The sequence below is a fragment of the Syngnathoides biaculeatus genome, chromosome 7 (assembly GCF_019802595.1).
Source record: "Syngnathoides biaculeatus isolate LvHL_M chromosome 7, ASM1980259v1, whole genome shotgun sequence".
NCBI classification, from domain to species: Eukaryota; Metazoa; Chordata; class Actinopteri; order Syngnathiformes; family Syngnathidae; genus Syngnathoides; species Syngnathoides biaculeatus.
This window is the reverse complement of record NC_084646.1, coordinates 9,347,979-9,372,324: the sequence shown is the minus strand read 5'-3', so window position 1 is coordinate 9,372,324 and position 24,346 is coordinate 9,347,979. Positions and strand designations below refer to the sequence as shown.

At 43.3% G+C, this 24,346-nt stretch overlaps 1 protein-coding gene across 3 annotated transcripts; it reads left to right on the top strand.

Moving 5' to 3' along the window:
• The first annotated feature begins 100 nt into the window (after positions 1-100).
• On the top strand, positions 101-23,737 carry edem3 (ER degradation enhancer, mannosidase alpha-like 3). Of its 3 annotated transcripts, none has more exons than XM_061826330.1 (21): positions 101-1,088; positions 1,179-1,224; positions 2,840-2,940; positions 4,069-4,108; positions 4,216-4,328; positions 5,470-5,623; positions 6,041-6,175; positions 7,345-7,450; positions 7,608-7,705; positions 8,467-8,592; positions 8,692-8,775; positions 9,974-10,057; positions 10,646-10,770; positions 12,542-12,713; positions 12,788-12,942; positions 14,485-14,629; positions 15,597-15,788; positions 15,957-16,122; positions 17,723-17,908; positions 18,212-18,259; positions 22,603-23,737. In XM_061826330.1, the coding sequence occupies exons 1-21, from the start codon at positions 1,000-1,002 to the stop codon at positions 22,974-22,976; spliced, it is 2,739 nt and encodes a 912-aa protein (XP_061682314.1). In that variant the 5' UTR covers positions 101-999; the 3' UTR covers positions 22,977-23,737. The 3 variants fall into 3 exon arrangements, with proteins under 3 accessions (XP_061682314.1, XP_061682315.1, XP_061682316.1); XM_061826331.1 differs by having other exon boundaries at positions 18,212-18,226; positions 22,603-23,736; XM_061826332.1 differs by lacking the exon at positions 18,212-18,259 and having other exon boundaries at positions 22,603-23,736.
• Positions 23,738-24,346: the final 609 nt, after the last annotated feature.

Genomic DNA, 24,346 nt, shown 5'->3' with positions numbered 1-24,346 from the left:
AGGCGTAACTTGAAATTGTAAATCAAAAGGAATAACCCTATTAAAACATATATTGGACCTAACACAATGATTAAAACAATATTATTTCATGTTCTTTAATTAAAATTTGGTATGAAAGAGTTTTGCGGTTTGAAACCCTGATAATTAAAAAACAGGGAAAATCAACTCAAGTCCAGTCAGGAAGCGGAAGTTGTCGAAGCTTGGCAGGACAGGCTAACCAGAAGGAAGAAGAAAAAAAACAGAGGACGGCTAATTTAACATTTATTTTACACTTTGACAGAACGAAAACACAATGCCACCGCACTCCCCATTTCACGCAAAGAAATAGTTTTTAATCGTTTTCTTTTATTTTGTTTTGTTTTGCCGTGTCCCCGCTGAGTTAGCATGCCGGCTAGCGGACAAGCTAACTGGGCTACTTAACGCCTTGTCAAATGCCCGTCGGTTTTTTTTGGACCGGGAAGACGAAACCACTCAGTCGAGATCTGGGAATTATTAACATTCACGCTCAACCGACCAAACATCGCCGATGACCGGGACCGCTATGAAGAACTGTTTGACAAGAACTGCGGTTATTTGCACTCATCTAACCGTTGGGGAGAAGGCCTTTGTGATGTCAAAAGCCTTTGGTTTTTCTCTGCTTGGCCGTCCACAAAGTGACAGTGGATTTAAGTTCCTTCTCAGAGAAGTCGACAATTGATTATTAAAATTACAAAATAACATCAAACTCATCGATGTATTTGGGCTACGTGTCACACATCCTGCTTCCGATAAGATCCGGATGACAGCATGGAAAAGTAAACAATTGCATGCTAATGCCCGGTGACCCTGTCATAGCTCGAACCAATGAAATGACAGATTTACAACTTTGTTGTTCGGCCTTCACTGTGTAATCCTTCCGTACTGTTGATCGATTTCGAGCTATTCTTGAGATAAAATGCCGATAGACTAAACGAGAAGTTGCATCCACATTTTTTTTTTTTTTTTGCACATCTGGCCACGATGCCAGCCGCGCTGTTCCTGTTGATGCTGTTCTCAGCGTTATGTAGCCTGGGACACGCCATGTCGCGGGACGAGAAGCAGAAGTTGAGGTGAGTGCCATCAAAACAATTATTTCATCAATCGTGATCAATAATAACAATCGCCCATTAAGATGCGAGTCTGTTCTTTCCTCACCAAAGGACCCAAGTGGTAGAGATGTTTGACCACGCGTACCAGAATTACATGGTAAGTCGTCACACTTAATTTTTCAGATGTCAAAATAAAAATTCCCAATCTGTCTCATGAGTCAGACGGTTGTCATCATAAAAGCGTTATTAATTGTACAGTAATACCTCTCCTTACGATTGACCCTCAGTGGTTTTTGTTGATAGCATTTTTATTTTTATTAACGACAAATTCACTTGGATATTTAAAATTGTTCGCACGGCAATGACGAAATTCTATTCGAAAAATAAAATGTACAGAAGCTGAGGATTTAAAAAAATAAAATGTCAGATAAATACTTGTTTAATTAGGCCCTAAAATGATGTAAAAAAAAAAAAACAAAACAAAAGAATCTCACTATAAACATTTGACATTTTAGTCACTTTGTTCAGAATCAGGCGGCACGGTGGTCCAGCTGGTTCGTTGGCCTTACAGTTCTGAGGTCTCGGGTTCAATCCTGGCCCAGCCTGTGTGGAGTTTGCACGTTCTCCCCGTGCCTGCGTGGGTTTCCTCCGGGTGGGCATTCCGGTTTCCTCCCTCACCCCAAAACATCCGACATTAATTGGATACTCTAAAAATTGTCCTTAGGTGTGATTGTGAATGCGGCCGTTTGTCTCCATGTACCAGTTCAGGGTGTAACCCCGCCTCCTGCCCGTTGACAGCTGGGATAGGCTCCAGCACTCCCCGCGACCCTCATGAGGATAAGTGGCAAAAAAATGGATGGATGGATGGACTTGTGAATAGAAATTCAAGATACCAAGTTCCACTTTGGAAGATACACCTGATGAACAAAGGGGCTTCAAACTGTTTGAAGTTTACTGTCAAACTAAACATAAACACAAAACAGAATTAATTCCATGTTGCATATTTAAAAGATTACCTTTGGAGCAGGGCTCAGCAACCTTTTTCAGGCCGAGGGCTACTTCGTGAGCACCGGTCGTGTGAAGGGCTACGTGACCCTGTTTGCGGCACATTTCAGACTCAGTTCGTTACACGTACATAAAATTAATTTATTGTAGTAAATGACATTGCAGGTATTTTAAAATTTTAATTCACGTAAGCAAGTCAGATTCAGAATTTAAAGCACAAATAATAGTAGCATTTTGTGGCCCATGGTAATTTTAGAACATACCTCGCGGGTGCCTTATATGGTCCTCGCAGGCTGCCGTTCGCCCGCGGGCACTGCGTCAGTGACCCCTGCTTTGGAGGGATTGCTAGCTTAATGCTAACACACAAATCAAAACGGGATAGAAGCGCTAATGAAACTAGCATGGATTTCACAGTATTGTAAACCTTTTGAGCAATGTATACTTAAATGCAAATGGTGCAGCAGCACATGTAGACAGATAATATAACAGTACTTGCGGGCATTGGGGAAATATATCCTTTGTCCATATTTTGGTCAATTATGTATTTGTCTCCTTGCAAGTCTATTTTTTTTTTTTTTTTTTACAAATTATTCACTAGTTTTGAAAAGGGCTTGCTCTCTTTAATGGTAATAATTTAAATGGATCAAGAGTGTAATTTCATTTTTAATCCTGAAAAAATATGGTTTTGAGGATAACTGCACCTGGTGGCAGCGATATATTTTTATACTTTGTGGAGAAAAAAAAATGTCTTTATCAATTGTCCCAAGGACCATGCTTACCCAGCCGACGAGCTGATGCCTTTAACATGCAGAGGAAGAGTACGAGGCCTGGAACCCAGTCGAGGCGACGTGGACGATGCGCTCGGAAAGTAAGAAGAATATGATATAATATGTTGTATGTAACAATAATCCATAATGTACTTTTATTCGTTTGGTTTAATTTAATGCTAAAATCAATATTCATATACATGTACATTTTCCTGGAATATTATATTCATCATGTGCTGTGTTTGGCACAACAAGGAAGTAAACTTTAATTTCAGCGCTAATTAGAATCATTCTTATTAAATAATGGTAAAGCAGATTAAATTATTTTTAGCATCTAAGTTGGTTATCAAGAATGAAGTATGAGGGGGAAAAAACAATTTTAGGGGGTGCTCAAAATATTGATGTTTTAAAAAATGTTTTGGAGTAATTTTCACTAAAGTGGCAGTTATGGATTGGCTCAGAACGGCTATAATTCATAATTCACACAACAAATACTTGTGTATCCTATTTTTTGTGGCTGTATTGTTTGACATTTCATGGGAGGAAAATTGATTTATTCAATGTAGAAATCTGTGAAATTGTGGCACTAATATGTAATAATAATAATGTTGTTTCATACTGCTGACATTCCATTGGAGTTACAGCAAACTGCTGTGGTTTTTAATACTACAATAATTTTCTGTGTTTCAATATTTCTATGTCACAGGTGTCAAACTCAAGGCCCGGAGGCCAGATCCAGCCCGCCACATGATTTTATGTGGCCCGTGGAGGCAAATCATGTGTATCAACTTCCATGATTTTTGCCGAAATCTGCACCAAAATTCCCCATTGTCATATCCTAAATGATAATATCGAGATATTGCAAGCATTTTTGTGTGGCCAAACATCAAAAATAGTTGAAAAGCCCATTCCCTTGATTTATGATTCCAAAACTACTTCATAAATTCCACGTGTAAATATGATTAGGGGGCCAGAGATATTTATGATTTCACAGCCTGAGAAGGGTTGCGTCAGGAAGGGCATCCGGCGTAAAAATTGTGCCAAACATATGTGCGTTCATCTGAGATGACACGCTGTGGGGACCCCGAAAGGGACAAGCCGAAAGAAACTTACTTTTACAGACAGAGGGAAACCGTCACGACAATGTGGCTCGCGGCATAAATGAGTTTGACGCCCTTGCTCTATGTAGTCTGTCCTTTCATGTGATGACCTTTGTTTATCATTTCTAGGTTCTCGTTGACCCTCATAGACACTTTGGATACTCTTGTGGTGAGCTCTTTTATGTGTTTATGTCCTCAAATGGCATTCCGTTTCAAATGTTCCTTAAATCTACTGTGGAACCCTTTTAACGGCAAATTATTCTGTCCGTCCCGCAGCTTTTGAACAAGACGGCGGAGTTCGAGGCCGCGGTCAGGAGGGTCTTGTCAGACGTCAGGTTGGACAATGACATCGTGGTGTCCGTTTTTGAAACCAACATTCGAGTCCTCGGGTAAGGCAAATGGTCCTTTGAGGGGATCCGGTTGCTCACCTACGAGTAATGTTCCCTCTAAGCTGCGCAAATGCGCAATTGTGCAATTGTCGCAGACTTTTAGCGCAGAGGAAAACAGATCCAGAGCATTGAACTACAGCCTGATAGTTTTTTTTTTGTTTGTTTGTTTTTTTAAACGCGGCAGCACACTGCTGCTCGGCCACACATTACTTCATACTTTACCTGACACCGCCCCCTCCTTTTTAAAGGGGTACACTCATAATTACAAACATTGGGGTATGTGAATAATAGAAGAAAAAGTGATAAAACTGGACGAGATTTTTATTTTTTTTGAGTAAAAAAAAAAGGTCTGGTCTGAAGCCAAAGTAGAAAGAGCAGGATGAAATGGTGTATAATGTTAAAATTCCACCTTGGCGCAGCCTGATCGAGGATGAAAGCACAGACGAGATAGTGCACACAAAGCTAATTCTGTATTTTAAAATATAGTGGGCAACGTAATATTAACCCTAAAACTGTTTGGGAGCATCATTCAGCTTTCATCATGCATTGCGAAAGATATTCTGCAAGCAATAATTGAGTTTTACACCAGGAAAAACAGATGTTGTGGTTTAAAAAAAATAATAAATGAAACAAAGTTAGAAGCGACCTTTCAAATTTATAGTTCATAGTTGGCTTGATATGTATTTGTATTGTAATGTATTTTTTGTTTGTTTGTTGACATTTTCAGTGAAAATTTGCAAAAGCATAAAATTGTTCTTAAAAATGTTCTCATGGGAATAACTTCAATGGATAACACTGATTGACCACAGTTCATACGTCTGATGTTGCTCACAGTGGTCAAAGGGGGCGCTCACAGGCTTAGTGTGCTTGCTCAGACGTCAAAAATTAGAGGGAACACTGCCTACAAGGTGTGTCAGGAAAAACTTGTATAATATTGCTCATGATACAACATTTTGTGTTGTTATTATTACCGTAGTCGAGGCACAGTCGCCGATGCGCTCTCGTCAATTTATTGAACGGGAAAAACAGTCCAAAATGAGAAAACTCGCAGGGACTTGCTGTGGACTGCATCTTGCTCACAAGCAAGCGAGCCGGTTCCAGCTCCCTAGTGACTAAGACGTGCTTTATTTATGCTGTTCAGGGGTCTGTTGGGTGGTCACTCCATGGCTGTGATGCTGAAGGAAGAAGGTCAACACATGCGGTGGTACCAGGACGAGCTGCTGCACATGGCCAAAGACCTCGGCCTCCGACTTCTGCCGGCGTTCAACACCAGCAGCGGCCTTCCTTACCCCAGGGTGAGATGCGCCAGCTGCTTTCACTGGACCCATAAAAACTGGCCGTTTGAAAATGTTCGGGTACTGCGCCGTTTTGTGTCCAGCAAGGGCGTCAAACTCATTTCAGCCGTGGACCGGGTTTTACTTAGGGTTGCCCTCAGAGGGCACATATGAAATTTATGAACTCGTTTTGAAATCAGAAATCGAGAGTAGCGGGTTTTTCAACTATTGTTTGATAACACAAAAATGCTCGTGATATCTCAATGTTATCATTTATTGACAGATTTGAACAAAAATCATGAAAGTTGATGCATATGATTTGCCTTCGCGGGCCACATAAAATCGTGCAGCGGGCCAGATCTGGCCCCCGGGCCTTGAGTTTGACTCCGATGGTGTAGAAGAGGTAATTAATAATTACATTTTGTTTTTCCTCACCAGGTGAACTTGAAGTACGGCGTCAGGGGTCCTGAGACGCGGACGGGCACAGAAACGGACACCTGTACGGCGTGTGCGGGAACCATCATCCTGGAGTTTGCTGCCTTAAGTCGCTTCACTGGGGATCCTGTATTTGAGGTTGGATTTTAATAATTCTTGTCATATTTTATTCACCACTTTTACCGTAAATAAAGTGATATCTAAAAGGATTCAGTGAGTTTAATTGTCATAGCAACTCACATTTACACACGATGCAAGATAAAAAAAATACTTATTTGCAGTTTTGAAATTTGCATTTACCTTGATCCATTGGCAAAACCAGCTGATGTGTTTTACATCAATTTTGCATCTCTAATAAGAAATATATTATCACATACAGGGATGAGAATTATTCGCGGAATTCTGAGTTTTTTCAGCTGAAAATGTCATTTTTGTGAAAGGGTTAAAAGGGGGGGGGATCAAGACCTCCCGCCAGCATCTATCGGCAATGCTCGTCATGAAATTCGTTGTTTGCGTTAAATTTGGTGTTTATAATAACGACAACATTCCGCTTTCTGGCAGCATTTTGGCTGTATTTTCACTCTGATGTTAACATTTCATAGAGAAGCATTTTGTTTACTACGGCATATTTATGACTTATAGACATAAGGTACGGGTATGTTAATCGAGCGGTCTGCACGTTTGCCAGTATGGCGAAAGTCTTGGAGCGAAAAGATGAAGATCGTGCCCGGGAAATTGATAAAAAAAACATGGGGTAAAAAAACTGTTTGACATGGGGCGTGGCTTGAAAAAAGTGTAACCGTGCAGATAGGAACAAAAACGTACAAAAAATTGGACGTTCCCGGCAAAGTGCTGCGCACTCTTTCTTCCGATATGATCAATTAAGGAAGCAAAGGGGCAAAAAATATCAAGGAGGATATTCGAACCGGAAAACACAAAGGTAAGTTGGATGTAAATTTATATATAAACAAATTACTTGTGTACTTAATTCTGAAGTATAACTTGTAAGTGAATTAGCCTATTTGATGTAAATTTCACTCAGTATACATACATTTTTATGTCTGAAGTTTGGCAAAAATTATTTTGGTTGTTTGGACTCATATTTGAAGTTTTCAAAATGTTGTGATTCCCTTGTATTTACAGTGTTAGAAGTAACCAGAGGTCACCATTTAACAGTGTGTTTCATCAAAAAAAAATTCGTGCCAAAGGCAGACATTTTCAGTGCTTTTCCAAATTGGTCATTCTCATCCCTGCCCATCGGTTTGCTGTACAAATAAATCAAACAAAAAGTTTCCTCCTGCTCGCAGGCCCACGCCCGGAGAGCCCTGGACTTTCTTTGGGAGAAGAGGCAGAGGAACAGCAACCTGGTGGGGACCACCATCAACATCCACTCGGGAGAGTGGGTCCGCAGGGGTGAGTGGACCGGAGGGTCGGAGGTGAGGCGGGAAGTCGCCTGTTGGCAGAGTGACGGCAGGAGAAAAGACAATTAGATGACAAAATGAGCAGAGGGACTCTTAAATGTTGTCGGTGAGATGATTTGCATAAAGATGGACGTACGTTTGGTTTCTAGATAGTGGAGTTGGAGCGGGGATTGACTCGTACTATGAGTACCTACTCAAGGCCTACGTCCTCCTGGGTGACGACCAGTTTCTGCAGCGATTCAATATTGTGAGTACGCGTACACAAACTGCGCACTTGAGTTGCGGAGGAATTTGGGATCGGAGTGTCCGGAGAAAAGCCACGCAGGCACGGGGAGAGCATGCAAACTCCACACAGGAAGGGCCGGGATTTGAATCCCGATCCTCAGAACTGTGAGGCCACCGCCCTAACCAGTCGCTCCGCCGTGCCGCCCTTTTACATTTATTTGTGCGCAATTTTCGGGGAAGTATTAAGTGCACTTTACTAACTATACTGTATGAACTGTACTTGATAAAAAAAAAAACTGCTAAAAGCTGTTGACGGGCGAACAAATAATGTTATAACGCTTTTAGCAATGGATATTTGAACACCAATGGTGTGTCAACGCATGTAGACAGACAATGTAATGTATTTTTTTTTTGGTGCATGTTGAACTACAAAAGGTGTGTTCTTATAAGTTTAAATGTGTTCAAACTGTGCGGGAAAAAAATGTGAATGTGTCGCAGCGTTACGCCGATGACACTGAGTTCCGGAACATATGAGCAGGTGTTTCCTGTAGCCTCCTTTTAATGTCTGTGTGTTTAAAATACATGAACTGAGAAAGTTACTACAGGATGTTTTTCGTAGAGGGGAAATGGGACGCGTTTACTTTTCGTAATCAGTGTATGATGCACCCAGTGTGTTAATTTGTGCAGGCAGACGATTTTTATTTTTTTAGGGAATGCGTGCCCACGTGTGCTTTTGTCAAAGCTTCCCATTTTTTTTGAGAATTGTTATCCGCTCCCACTCAGCACTACGCATCCATCATGAAGTACATTAGCCAGCCCCCCCTGCTGTTGGACGTCCACATCCACAAACCTCTCCTTCCCGCTCGCACCTGGATGGACTCCCTGTTGGCGTTCTTCCCCGGGCTGCAGGTCGGATTGGAACGCGCGGAAAGGAATGTCGTCGTTGTTGTTGTTGTTTTTGTTTCGTTTTCCAATGGCGTCATTGTTTCCGATGTTGAACGTCTCCAGGTGCTGAAGGGAGACATTCGTCCGGCCATCGAGACTCATGAAATGTTGTATCAAGTGACCAAGAAACACAACTTCCTACCAGAGGTAACCGGCCTGGTTTTGCCGGACTTAAATTCTGAGTTGCGTGGGTGTCGGGATTTAAATGTTCTCCATGTAAACGTTGATTAGATAGCGTCAAATACAATGCAGGTCACTTATTTCAAAAAATGATTTGTTGACATCAGCCAATAGAAGCCCCAAGAGTAGAAAGTGAAATTGTACTCTTATTTGCAAATTTTGATTTGTTATCTATTATCCACCCACCGGAAACATCGTGTTTGATTGGAGCGCTCCAAAGTACAGTGCGACCTTCGACTTGGAACGCAATCCCTTCTGCTTGACTTTAGAGTCGATCTTTAGCAAGCGCATTTATTTCATTTTTTTGGTGATGTTTGGAAAGGAATTTGAAAGTTATGCTGTTAGGGTAACAATTATTTCCTCTGTGTCATTACAGTTACCGATATCTTCATTTTAAAAAGTTATATCCTGTTCTACGTTTAGCAAGTTTACTTTTTGTAATCTTTTTGTTCTGGCAGCATATCAAACAAAGTCAAAGGAAAAGAAAACATTGGCGGTCATTCAGATTTGCAAAACTAAATTGTTGTTTTTGAAGCATTTGTCTTCAGAGATTGCACTGCACTAACAGAAAAAAAAAGTTTAAATAAATGAAGTGTTTCTATCACTTATGTCTTTAATGCACATTTTCTGTTGTCATATTCATACTTTAAATGATAGTACTTATACAATTGTAATGCATTTTTAGAGTCACTGATGATGTAGCGGTACACACGGCTGCCTTTGGTGCAGGCAGCGTGGGATCGATTCCCGCTCAGTGCTGCCCTGTGACTGACTGGCGACCAGTTGATGGTGTAGTCTGCCTTTCGCCCGAAGCCAGTTGGGATAGGCTCCAGCTTTCCCGCAACCCTTGTGAGGACAAGCGGCTTGGATAATGACATGACATAATGCATGATTCTGTTTATCCTCGACTACTTTCTAAAGCAATGTATTCATGAATTTTTGCTCAATGTGTAACGGCTGTAAAAGCTAATGAGGCTAAATTTCACTTACAACTCGGCTAATGAAAACAAGGTAAAATTCACGTGTCCGTGCGTGGAAATGGTCCAGCTGACAAGCTGAGGCTTTTAGTGCGTGCGGCCAGTGAAATTGATCTATTAAAATTGTACTTGCAATGGAACTGACCCTTTCACGCTCATGCCCCCCCACCCCACCTCTCCCCCTGCAGGCCTTCACGACTGATTTCAGGGTACACTGGGCTCAGCATCCTCTGAGGCCAGAGTTTGCAGAGAGCACCTATTTCCTTTACAAGGTAAAAAAAAAAACACAGAGCCGCCAAAAGGACATTGAAGAAAAAAAAACAACCTAACTGGTTTCTCATTGTAATGAGTAAGTTACTCATTACAATGAGAAACCAATTAGTTTTTTTTTCATGTTTTTTTTTCAATGTCCCTTTAGGGGCTCTGTAGTTTTTCAACACTTTCTCATTGTGGTGAGTAACTTCCTCATTACAATGAGAAACCAGTTGTGTTTTTTTTTTTTTTTTTTTCCAATGTCCCTTTCGGGGTCCGTAGCTTTTTGACACTTTCTCATTGTAATGAATAACTTACTCATGAGTAATTTAAATGAGAAATGTATTCATTACAATGAGTAAGTTACTCATTACAATGAGAAACAAGTTGTTATGTTTTTTTTCAATGTGCCTTTAGGGGCTCCGTAGTATTATTACTTTCGGAGTACAACTTTACAATTTGAATTGAAAAGCACACCTTGATTTTTCAAAGGATAATGTGAAATCGTAATTGAAATCAAATGATCCTGATCATGGAATTCGTGTTTTGCAGTGCTTTGAATACAGAGAAAATGTGAAGGTGAAATGATTAAAAATGTCCTCTGGCAGGCCACGGGAGACCCGTACTATCTTGAAGCGGGTCGCACCATCATGGACAACCTCAACCGCTTTGCTCGGGTCCCGTGCGGTTTCGCTGCCATGAAGGACGTGCGGACCGGCAGCCACGAGGACCGGTGAGAACAGGCAGACTGTACTATGTCATGCATGTGTGGGGGTCGTTAAAAAAAAAAAAAACTACAAAACTGTAAATTATGCCAGATGATTTGACAGCATCACAATGAGCAGATCGCACTAGCAAATCTGCACAGTCAAGCACAAAAAATCACACGCGTAAAATTCGTTACGAGTAGAAAAAAATAGATATCAAAAGACATCGGTTATTTTGTGTAGTCTTGACATTAATTTACATGTTTATTTCATAAACGAAACAAGCCTGCTCCTCAACAATCAGTATTCACCCGGGAACAGGAAATCCAAGTCAACCGTACAGAGCATGTTTGGAAGTGATGCCAAAAGCGCAGGTTCCGAGCTGCTTCACGTACTGCGAGCGCATTTGCGTCAAAAGGAAATTCAGTTACACCAGGGGCGCTCAATCCGTCGATCGCAAGGCAGTTTTGGTTGATAGTGTGACGGCGTGGCCCCCCCCCAAAAAAAAAAAAGATGTTCGACTATCATCCGCCTCATCACTTGATTCAAGTGTGGCCAATACAGCGCGTTCTAGCAAGCCGGCCTCCTATTTACACCCCCCTCTGCATGCTTTAGGAAGATATGGATTTCACTAATGGATTGACAATAGGTACCGCCGTAAATTACGGTAGGTCATAACAATACATCACGATTGCCGACAGTTATGTTTGTAAATGTATCGCTAGCTTGTTGCCAGAAACGCCGATTATGTTTAACTAAACTTTCAGAATTTTCAAAACATTGTGGGGTGCAGACCGTTCGTGTTTATTCCTTGACGAGCCAGTGCTTTGTTTCTTCAGATAAAGTGGGTCAAATCAAGAATTTTTATTGATGAAAAATTTTAAATACCATTTTATATCATCTTCTACTAATATCAGTTGAAATTGGAAATTATCATTTCTGAGTTCGACATTTTTGTTTTCTATTGTAGTTATTTATTTGTTTATTTTATTTTTAATTTACAGTTATGTTATATTAATCCAATAAGTTATTTTAAGGCCATCCCTAATCACACCCGCAACTTTATCTGCGAGCATGACTGATCGCAACCGTACACAGAGAGGCCAAAATCTGATTTCAGGAAACATATATGAGAACTTATGTTGTTAATGTAGGTCAGTGCTTCTGATAGTGTCGTAGCCAGCACAGAAGGGCATGCCGGCCCTGATTTCACACCACTTCAGGGGAGGTGCCAAAGTCCAAGGTCTTATTTCAAAGCAGTGTTTCAGATAATATTTAGAAAATAATTGAATTAAATGAGTGGCCGCCGTGATACTGACAATGTAAAAGTAGTCCAATGTTAAAAGACATACGCAGTTTTTTCCGTTCTCATGTCTGTGACTTTCTTCCCTTGGTCAAAATATACAGATAAGGATAAAAGACGACGACACTCTAGTTGATTGTAATTAATAATAATAATAACTTACTCACTTTTGGGGTTGGTTCTATTGAATAAATCTTAGCTGTAGCAACACGTCAGCTGCTACGTGTTGCATACTTTGGGGATTTCTCGCTATAATTGGTGACATTTATGACCCCCTCTAGCTCCTATTAAAAGAAAAAAAGCAATGAATTTAGTGACATTTTCTGTCAATATCTTCAGGAGATTTTGAGATGACCTCCAAAGCAGGAGATTTTTACCCCTCCACCACCGGCTAATTGAACAATATCCATATCGCAAACATTATGGTTGAATGATATGATATGTTATCTCCTGATTACGTGTTGGAACACCGAAACAATATTTTCTCCTCTTAGAATGGACTCTTTCTTCCTTGCCGAGATGTTCAAGTACCTCTTCCTGCTTTTCGCTGACACGGAGGACCTCCGCTTCAACGTGGAGGATTACATCTTCACGACCGAAGCGCATCTTTTGCCTCTGTCCCTGTCCACAGCGCTCCACGCGTCGTCGGTTCCCCCAAACAGAACGGTAACTCTCCCCGTTACCGCCGGCAAGACGCATTCGAGCAGACCACTTTCTAATCGTAAGGCTATGCGGTCAAGATCCCTCAGTCGGAGCAGGAGCTGGACGACTCGAACTTCGACTGGACCTGCCCCAACACGCGCCTCCTCTTTCCTGACCCGGCCTTCCCCCGAAACCTGAGGGAACCGATCCGTAGCGCCGTAGATAAAAGCTGCCCACGTCCTGCTCCTTACAGGTATTACTTACTGGCCTACAACTTGTCAAAGTTACGAGGTGTAAGCGTTAGCGGCGCTGTTACAGAAAGTTGAGTGGCATAAATGGAATTTATATTATATAAATATTGTTCTACAGTACAACGCCAGTGTTTAATATATTCTTTGAGGTAAATTGTTCTTAACAAGGCTGCACTTGAATTATTATGCTCTAAACATCAACAATACCATTGTTCGTTGTAATAGTTTTTGGGAAGATAGGTCATCCTACAAAATCTGAATAAAAAAGTAAACATATCAGATATTGACAGAGCAACAGACAAACATGAAAAAACATGGTACAAACAATCTAAAAACAATAGGCTAACAACTAACAACAAAAATTCTACAATATCGTTGGACTCCAAAGCAAGAAACGTGTTTGTATTCCCTGATGCTAAGTACCAGGGACTCATTGTTCTCGGGATGGGACTCATTGCATACCGACGTGGATCCTGGACTCACACTGCTTAGAGTTTTGTTCTTTTTTTTTTTTTTTTTTTGAGGTGTTACAAGATACAATTTTAGTTACAAACAAAATTTGCATGCATTGCGGCTCGAGCGAAGTGGAAAAAAATGCAGCACTGTAGGTAGTGTGATGCTCTTGCTTGTGAGCAAGGAGAGCTGAATGAGTCAAAAACCAAGGGCCCGACCCTCACACACAGACTCGTCTACTAAATATCTTTAAAGTTATTAAATAACACTTTCTAACTACCGGAATTTCCAGCCTATAAGCCGCAACCTTTTTCACAAACTTTCAACCCTGAGGTTTATCCGGTGATGCAGCTAATTTGTGCATTTTTTTCTAATGGGTTTAAGGGGGCACGCTAGCGGAAAAGCTAAGAGTGAGACCGATGGAATATATGTGCCGAGGAAGTGGCTTTTACGGGTCCTGCCCTGTTAGCGTTGCGCTCGCTAGCGTGTTACTGCCGTGTCTCGGTGATTTTTACCCGTATGTTTTTTTTCAATCAGCCCTGTTAGCGCGGCGCTATCGAATAGGGCGGCGCGAGCGTTAGCACCAAGAGTTAAACTATATGTGTACCGTTTTTCTTTGTGAATATGTTGATGTGGGTTTCAATGTGGGCGTTTGCGGCTTTCACACAGCTGTACCAAATGGTATTTCCTTTACAAATGTACTGGGTGAGGATTATAACCAGGTGTGCTCCCTAGGCCGGGAATTACGGTACATTACAAACATATTTGAACACCAAAAAAAAATTACAAGTGCATATATAGAAAATACTGTCGTTATTATTGTGTCTGTGTACTACATGCCTGTGCCTTGATGGGATTTCGGGGAGTTAGCGTGTGAGTGTCTGGGTGTGAACTGTAGTCAACAGCAGCTCCTGCTGGAGTGTCCTCATTATGATTTAATATTTTCCCCGTGTTCACAAAATTGCTGAAAAGGGCGTCAGCGACTGTCACTCTTCTTTCCAAGACATGAGGGCATTGCAAAGTGATATGTAAAAAACAAATGAAAAATTGCTCATCCTGACATAATCCTGCTCTTTTCTTCCACCTGCCAGGGAGCCCGGCATGGGAGCCCCCCCTCTGAGAGCCCAGGACTTTATGGCCAACAACCCGGAACATCTGGAGCTGCTGAGGAGGATGGGTGTCAGCCTCATCCACCTGAAGGATGGCAGGGTGCAGCTGGTCCAGCACGCCACGCAGGTACACAAAGAAATGCTGTCATTGGCGGCTCCGAATATGGTTCCGGGAGTTCTGTTGAGTCACGACTCACGGTCATTAGTGAGCTTGGGCATGCCTCATCGGCGGTGATGTCATGTTGTTTGGCGTGCACAGGGGGTGGGGAGTCATTTTGTTGAATCGAGTTAAGGCTCAAGTCATGATGTCACCATCCTCAAACCTCAAAAATTAAGTATTTCGAGTCACATTTGAACATTGCTAACTCATATGAGGGCCATGAGCAGACTTAATTATCATTAATATAGCTAACACAAAGTACAATGGTACCTTGACTTAATGCATTCAATTTGTTACTCAACCAAGTTCATAATTCAGTATTACCCATTTTTTACAGATGATTTTCACTGATGTTATTCCTCCATTATTTGCTGAAAAACTCACTTATTCACTGTTTTTGTGCTCAGGCCCCAAATATTTTGCTTTGGTACCATCTTGTGGCATCTTCTCACCTCGCTTCAGCGTTGTGAGAGGATAACATTGAATTAGTCGGGCTTAGTTTTGTCCGATACAAACAAAGTGCATTGTCATCATCTTCTTGCATCAGGAAAGAAAAATAGCTCTTTATTGTATCAAAACCGGACAAAATAGATGAGACTGTAACAAAATAAACTGGTTTTACAAAGTGTAATTAATGTAGTTGTCTGTTGAACGTCTGCCTTGAAGGGGTGTGGCCGATTGAGTGATGTCAGGAGCTTGCTCTAATTGTGTGAGCGTCGTCGTGTGAACTGTGGCCTACAGCGGGTCCTTGCACATTTTCCCATTTTGCAATTGTGCATTTGCTGTAAGTGCATTGGCGATTTTGGGTCTCCTCGCCCACATCCGGGGGGCATAACATCTATTTGACATGTCACTTTAGTAGCGGCGTACACCAAGCTCGCTTTAATTTCGCTATACAGTCCTCGTAACTAGCATCTTCCTCCTCCGCACGTAGGCGGTGAGCCCCGTAGCCGCTGAGGACGGCGTCCGCTTCATGCAGGAGATGATGGAGCTTTCTAGCCAGCAGCAGAAGGAGCAGCTCCCTCCCCGAGCCATTCAGATGGTCTCGCATCCCTTCTTCGGCCGCGTGGTGCTGACCGCCGGCCCGGCGCAGTTCGGCACGGACTTGTCCAAAAGCGCCACAGGGGTGAGCTGTCGGTGAAGCTTAGACACAGATATGAACGTCACCGCCATATTGAATGTGTCAAAGTGAGCTGACGGGTAAAATAGTTTCGACCTCCGTCCGACCCTTTGCCGGTTCTTCCTCATTCAGGGTAAACGTGTAAAGTTAAATTTGGCCCGGTCCTGTGCGCAGGTTCGAGGCTTCGTCACCCTGGCCGAGCCCTACACGGGCTGCAGCGAGATCACCAACGGCGAGTATGTGCAGGGCCACATTGCGCTGCTGCAGAGGGGCCAGTGTATGTTCGCGGAGAAGGCGCGACACATCCAGAAGGCCGGCGCCATCGGAGGCATCGTCGTCGGTGAGTGCGCGGGGCCGCGGCGGGGGAACGTGAACCCGTTGATCGAATTAGCGGCCGATTAAATGGATTACCCCCAAGACAGACAGTCAAATTACTTCGTGCGTGATGAGCCGTTAATTGGGTTACTTCTGCGTTGTATTTGTGTGCAATTATCTTCCACAACAACAACAACAACAACCACCACCACCGCCGGCTTTATCGGCATGACGAGAAACTATGAAGCATAAAAAAAAAATCGGAAATAGTGCTACGTTCCCAATGCTTTTCAACACAGACAAATGAGAGTCAGAAAACCATCAAAACCGTCAAACTAGCATGTACACAATCTAGAACCCATTTTACAACATAAAGAAACCACCTTCGCGTGAGGCTTATCAATCATATCGGTTAGCACACTCTGCTAAATAACACGCTAGCTAGCACAACCAAGCAGTTCACACAGAGTATGTCATTAAAGGTCAAGTGTCATGAAATGGATGAATTTTAGTACGTTGTTAATGAAAAAAATGTATGAACGCATCCGTTTTTTTCACCACAAAACATGATTTTGACGTATACGGCTTTTTGTAACTCCCGCCATGAAAATCCTCTCGAGGGATTTGTTTTCGAGAAGAAGCAGGAAGTGACGTACTGGGCAAGAGCGCCCTCCAGCGGACCCGTTTGTTTCTATTAGTTTTACCTGCGGCAAGCTAGCTCATTGTTCCTTCACGTTAGCCAAAATGTGACTCGTTGCATTGCTGGACATTGCTTTGAACACTCGGGAGGATGGATTTACCCTTCATAAGTTTGCAAGAGACCTGTTTCGCCGTGAAAAATGGATTGCACGGGTGCAAAGGACGAGAGCTTCGTGGGTTCCAAATGACAGGTAGGTGTGTATAGAGCTACTAAAAAAAAAATAAATAAATAAATAAATACTTTGGGGCGTAATCCGGCTCTCATAACATAACAAAAGATCCGCATAATTATGACAGGCGTGCTAAATGTGTCGACGTGCACGTCGGACAGCTTCTGCGTCGGGCTCGCCGGCGAAGGCCTCCGCGTTGGGCTCACCGACGGCAGCAGCTATGAACAACTCTGCCCGCAACGGCGCACTCAGCCGCGTGCGACGCCAACGCTGTAAAGCTGCCCGGCTCAGCGCCGTGATAAGCCACCTCAGCGGCGAAAATGAGCCACCCCGGCTGACTCGAGCTGGCTTGTCGCGGCGCCAAACACGAAGTGATGTTTTCTTCTTCGAAACGAGCTTCCGTGTCCGAAGGGGCGCGTTCGTCTCCCACAGTAGGGGCCGCAGCGTGTTTTCAATGGCGACCACTTGGATGTCGTCGAATGACACTTTCGCAACTTTGCGCATGGATAACGCGCTCTCCGCTCATATTTTTTTTTTTCGTATAGTCATTGAAGTGAATCATGTTATATGTATTTTTCATTACAATATCTATTTTAGAGTGTTCATGGGGATGACACTTGACCTTTAAACTTGCCTGGTCGAATTGTAAACCGCAAGGTACACTACGCCAGCAATTACTTTTCAGCAAATAATAAAAGATAAGCTCCCGAAAATTATGCACAAATTTTCAAAAAGTCCCGATTGCTTGTGCGGCAGACGACAACGAGGGAAGCAGCAGCGACACGGCGCCGCTCTTCCAGATGGCGGGCGACGGCCGCAGCACGGACGACATCACCCTGCCCCTCCTCTTCCTGTTCCACAAGGAAGGCAACATCCTGCTGGAGGCGCTGAAGGAGTACAGGGAGGTGGAGGTTTTGCTCAGCGACAAAGCCCGAGACCGAGGTGGGTGCCGTCGCCCCCCCCCCACACCGCGGACGTCCCATTTTGTTTGTTTGCGTCTTCATCCCGTGTGATTGATCATCAGCGGCGCTCATCTTCATCACGCCTATCCGGTCGGCCTCGTGAATAAAAGATGAGGCTCGGCCATTCCCGGCAATTTTGACTCACTCCCGAGCCACCGGGCGTCGTCGCGTCCATTCATCAACATTACGTAACATTTCCTCCCCCCCTCTGCTCGCTCATTTGCGTTCTCCTCTCTTCTCTCCCCCCCACACCCTCTGACCCTCTCATTTTGTGGACAAACAGCCGCCATATTCAAAGGTAAACCTCTTCCTGGGAGTCTGTTTGAGGGCAGTAAGTATTCCTCTCTGCTTTTCTTTCTGCCTCTTTCACTCGCATTTTTACAGTAGAATTGAACCAGCAATTATCGCGGTTGTTTTTTTTTTTTTTTTTTTTTTTTGCCAATCGCAGTTGAAGTTCACTGTAAAATTGACAAACGACACAAGAAGAAGTAAGCGTTATATATTTAAGCACCAAAAAGTTCAACTTAACCATATAGTCTGTTAGCTTATTGCGAACATGTACTGTGAAATTTGTGACGGTAATTATAAACTTGGCGGCACGGTGGAGCAGCTGGTAAAGCGTTGGCCTCACAGTTCTGAGGTCCCGGGTTCGATCCTGGACCCACCTGTGTGGAGTTTGCATGTTCTCCCTGTGCTTGCGTGGGTTTTCTCCGGGCACTCCGGTTTCCTCCCACATCCCCAAAAACATGCAACATTAATTGGACACTCCAAATTGCCCCTCGGTGTGATTGTGAGTGCGGCTGTTTGTCTGGGATAGGATCCAGCACTCCCGCGACCCTCGTGAGGATAAGCGGCTCAGAAAATGGATGGATGATTATGAACTCAACCAATCAACCATTACTTTAGCGTACAGTTAAAGCCAAACCTTTACATACATTGTGCAAAAAAACACTTCATTTTTTTGGTCTAGAAAATAATAAGATAATAATAAGAAGAAGAATACAGTTATAATTTAAATATATATGCTACATATAAATATATTAAATATGAGAAAATGGATGGATAATTCTAAACTTAACTGTACATTTAAAGCCAGAAATTTACATACATTGTACAAAAACATTACATTTTTTGTCTAGAAAATAATAAGATAATATTCAGAAGAATGGGGTTAGAATATAAATCTATATTTTATTTCAATATTGTGGCATTTGACAAAATTAAATGATTTTGGTGATCCTGCCTGACCGGAAAGAGGAGTGGTTTAGTCTGATTTGACTTCAGACAATGAGAGAAAAAATGAAAAATGTTTTTTTTTCTCTCTGTTCTGCAGGAACAATGACGACTACTTTTCTGCCTTTGTTTTGTCGTTTCGCTCTTAACTCATTCAACGGCAGCCGTTTTCGAAGTTGTACAGTAACCGTACAGCAATGTGACTCATCTTACATGCCATTGTGTTCTTTGACGATAGAAGCTACCAACCTCCTGCCAAAATTAATGTTTTCCTCGCTTTTTCCGTTTGCTAGTAATCAGCAGTCAAACATGGGTTGATTTCACCAAAACGGCAAATTTCTGACCCAAAAAAACAGAGAATAAAAGCGTTAAAAGAAAAATATTGAGCAGTACAGTGACACTGACATTTTTTGCTTTTGTGACCTCTCAAACTATAAAAAAACAAGACTGAGAAACGATTTTTTAATAACAAAATGTATTTCCAGAAATCGCCGTAAGCGACGCTGACTCACTACCTGGCTGAAGTTGAACACTCAGTGACATTTTTTTTGTTTTTAATGGCGTTCATCATTCACTCCATAAACTGAGTCCTCTTTTCTCACAACTCCGCCAAACATTTTCTGCAATCCCAATGACGTTTGGACGACATGAATAAAAACCCAATTCAAATTCATATTCATATTTCATTGGACCGCCTTGAACTTTTCCGACTTCCTCTTTTAACGGATCCGACGGGTGAGGCGCTTTTCCACACCCAGCCTTTGAAAAGCGTCACTGACGAATACGCACGTCCGCAGCGGTGAGTGACTTGACGACTTGCCCGTGTTTTGCAAAAACCCGTTAAAAAAAAAAAAAAAAGCATCCCATAAAAACCTGCACTGGAGCGGGCGTTTGAAAGAATTGCGATATTGCGGAGGTTCGCCGTACTGTAATCCTATTTTCCCCATTTCCTCCACCGCCGCCACAGCGCCCTCCCCTGAGACTGCTCCCTGCCCACACGTTTCCAATTGTGTCATCTCTGACATTGCCTCCGCGCTTTTTACTCTTCCTTCACACAGATCACGAGTTCACGAGTCACAGGTCCGGACACGTCGGACACTATTCCAGGAAAAGCTGCAAAAATGCCCAATATGGAGTTTATAGCGTGACTTGTCGGGCGCACACCTACGTCCACATTTGATCATTTTTGTTTTCCCCCACAAATCAATAGTCATTCCCCGTCTGGCGTCGGTGCATTTTACAAATTATTGATCGATCTAAGGTGCAGTGAGTTTATTCCATTTTTTTTCTTCCTGATTTTGGTGATTTGAATTTTTCCCCTCCCAACATGCTTTAAACCAGGGGTGTCAAACTCATTTTTGTTGCGGGCCACATTGTAGTTATGGTTTCCCTCAGGGGGCCATTATGACTGCGAAACCATTACAATCTTAAACTTCTTCTTTTCCTTTCGGCTTGTCCCCTGAGGGGTCGCCACAGCGTGTCATCTTTTTCCATCCAAGCCCATCTCGTGCATCCTCCTCTCGTCTTCATGTCCTCCCTCACAACATCCACCAACCTTTTCTTTGGTCTTCCTCTCGCTCTCTCTTCCTTGGCAGCTCCATCCTTACCATCCTCTTACCAATTTCCTCACTCTCTCGCCTCCGGACATGTCCAAACCATCGAAGTCTGCTCTCTCGAACCTTGTCTCCAAAGGATCCAACTTTGGCTGTCCCTCTAATGAGCTCATTTCTAATCCTATCCAACCTGCAAGAACCTCAACATCTTCATTTCTGCTTCCTGTTTCTTCGCCAGTCCCACCGTCTCTCATCCGTACATCATGGCCGGCCTCACCACTGTTTTCTAAACTTTGCCCTTCATCACATAGAACACCAGACACCTTCCAACAAGTGTTGTACCCCGTTTGGACCCGTTTCTTCACTTCCTTACCACACTCACCATTGCTCTATATTGTTGACCCCAAGTATTTGAAGTCGTCCACCCTCGCTATCTCTTCTTCCTGCGACCCTCTCCTTCACGCAGATATATTCTCTTTGACTTCGGCTTATCCTCATTCCTCTCCTTTCCAGTGCGTGCCTCCATCTTTCTAATTGTTCCTCCGCCTGCTCCCTGATTTCACTGCATATCGCAATATCATCTGCGAACATCACGGTCCAAGGGGATTCCAGTCTCACCTCATCTGTCGGCCTATCCATGACCACACCAAACAGGAAGGGCCTCGGAGCGGTTCCCTGATGCAGTCCCACCTCCACCTTAAATTCTTGTGACACACCAACGGCACATCTCAGCACTGTTCTGCTACCCTCATACATGTCCTGTACTCATCCAACATATTTCTCCGCCACAGCAGACTTGCGCATGCAGTACCACAGTTCCTCTCTTGGTACTCTGTCATAGGCTTTCTCTAGGTCTACAAAGACACAATGTAGCTCCTTCTGACCTTCTCTGTACTTTTCCACAACCATCCTCAAGGCAAGTAATGCATCTGTGGCACTCTTTCTAGGCCTGAAACCATACTGTTGATCGCAGATACTTCCTTCCGTCCTGAGTCTGGGTCTAGCCTCCACTACTCTTTCCCATAACTTCATTGTGTGGCTCAACATCTTTATTCTTCTGTAGTTTGAGGGTTCCAGTATGACAGTGAAACCATTACAATCTGAAACAGTCTATTTACACGTGAAATTTATGAACCAGTTTTGGAATCAGAAATCAAGGGCAACGGGTATTTCATGGAAGTTGATACCTAGAATTTGCCTTCACGGGCCACATAAAATCATGTGGCGGGCCAGATCTGGCCCCCGGTCCTCGTTTGACACCTGTGCTTTAAATTGATTTAAAAACACTTTTTAAGGTCTTCCTTCCTTCCTTGATTTTACAGTAATTCTGAAAAAAAAAAAAAAATCTTCACAGGCGAGGTGTACCGTATATTTTTTTCTGTTCTTTGGGAAAAGCGACTATTACGGGGATTTTGTTAGGTGAATTTTCCTTCCTTCTGATTTTTTTTTTCCCATCACGCCAGATGTCTTCCAATAGCTAAACGCTGCAGTCTCGCAGACGCAGTACAACTTAAGCGAGAGCTTCGTGAGCTGAATCTGATGTTTTCTTAACCGGCGTGTGTTTATATACACGGAACTGGACGCCTTTTCGTTTCTAGTTCAGTGTGTACAGAGCGTATTTATAGAAACTCACACTCCAGGGGAATTATAAATCCTGCCAGCTTCCCAGCGCAACCTTTTGGCTGCTTTTCTCCGTCGGGCTGTTTTCTCTCTCAGCAACGTGAGAGGGAAAGAAAAAAAAAAAAAAAAAAAAAAAAGATTTCATCGTGTGACTCACCAGCAGGCATCACGCTGCTCTAAGCTGGCAGCGTCTTTGCGAGCGCCGCTTTATTTTTGCCCATCTCACGTCTTTTTGCGTCCCCCGCCCACCGCTCACCTTCCTTTTCAGGCGCCGACGTCCGCGAGGCGGAGGACGACTGCCGGAGCGAGGCCGCCGCGCCCGCTTCCTCCGTGCCCATTGGCCAGGCGGCGGAATCCGAGTCGGAGACGGCGGAATCCGAGTCGGAGACGGCGGAATCCGAGTCGGAGGCCGCGGAATCCGAGTCGGAGGCGGCGGAATCCGAGTCGGAGGATCGAGACCCCGGTCCGGTCCAAAAAGAGGACGTCAGGCCGACGGAGGCCGAAGCGCCCGGAGCGGACTCAGGGGAGGAAGAGGAGCGCCGCGGTGACGCGGACGCCGCCGGCCAATCGGCGGACGAGCTGCTGGCCGATTGGCGGGACGACTTGGAGGCCTTCCGGCAAATGGAAAGAGACGAGCTTTGATGCTCCCAGCCAAACGGTGAACGTTAACGCCGCCGTGTTCGGCGCACGGTGCCGAGGCGAGGCTGTTCCAAACCGGCCGTCGGCGGACCCCGTTGGCGTCCTTTAAAACCCGCTTGATGACTGAGTGGGGTTCGTACCCACAGTGGCAAAATTCTGTGAATTTTTAACGTTGGAAACTTTACATGGGAATTAAGTGGGGGACTTTGCGGTTTTTAAAACACGCGCGAGATTTGAATGCAGCCTCACTTCATGAATTATTTTCCAGATGTGGATATCGCGCCGTAGTTTCAGGAAAGCTCCCGAAGCCCAAGCTAACAGGTCGCCGCGAGGCTACGGAGGGGGTGTCCCCGCAAGTCCATTCCAAATGTTTAACACCTTGTGGGGATCACACATTCTGTCTGTGATAGGTTGTTCTTCCTCAGGCACGGCGGTTTCGTAGTTTAAAAACACAAATTTTCCCTTTTTCGACAGGATGGAAGGGAATTCGTTTAATAAGGAATTTAAAATAGAGTCAGGAAAAACATATTTGAGCATAATCCCCCGACAATCACATTTCACCTCGGCAAATGACGACCATTTCGGCGGATTCAGTTGTCTTCCGTCATTTATTTTTATCGTTTTTGAATATTTTGATTGTAAATACACCTTGAGAGCCATCATCTGTTTTCTTCCGTGTGAGGAGATTTTTTAGGGGGATGAGAGATCTCCACAAACTTTGCCACTTGAGTCGAGTTAAAAAAAAAAAAAAAAATATATATATATATATATATATATATATATATATATATATATATATATATAATAATGCCACAATGAAGGTCTTGTGATGCCCTTGCATGTGGGCAAGGAGAGCAAAAGCTTTTTTGTGGATGTCTGCTGATGACGAAACATATTTCTTAACTTACCCTTATTTCCCTTCAATTCCCATGTAAAGTTTCCAATTTGGAATATTTCCAAAATCCCCCCCCCGTTGAAGTTCCCATGGAAATTTGTGTTTCCCAACTCGCATTTATTGCGCCGAGGCGCATAAATTGCTCAAATGTTTAGGTTAGACAGCTTTCGGGTGAAATTGCAAATTACCTCACGGAGCACCACCATGCTAAAGTCACACAAAGTATATATAGTACATTAAAATTATTTTTTGTGTGTAATTTCACAATGCCTTTGTGTGAAATTTGGGCCTGTTTGATTAAAGGGAAATTCCGGTGGTTTGGATTATCAATATATCCAATAGGTCATGTAATATGTACTGTATCTTGAAAATGTGATGTTAATCCTCTCTCATTTAATGATATTTTGAGAAAATTTTTATCAACAATTACGAATTTTCAAGGGTGCGGCCATTTTGGCGAGTCACATGACCTACATGC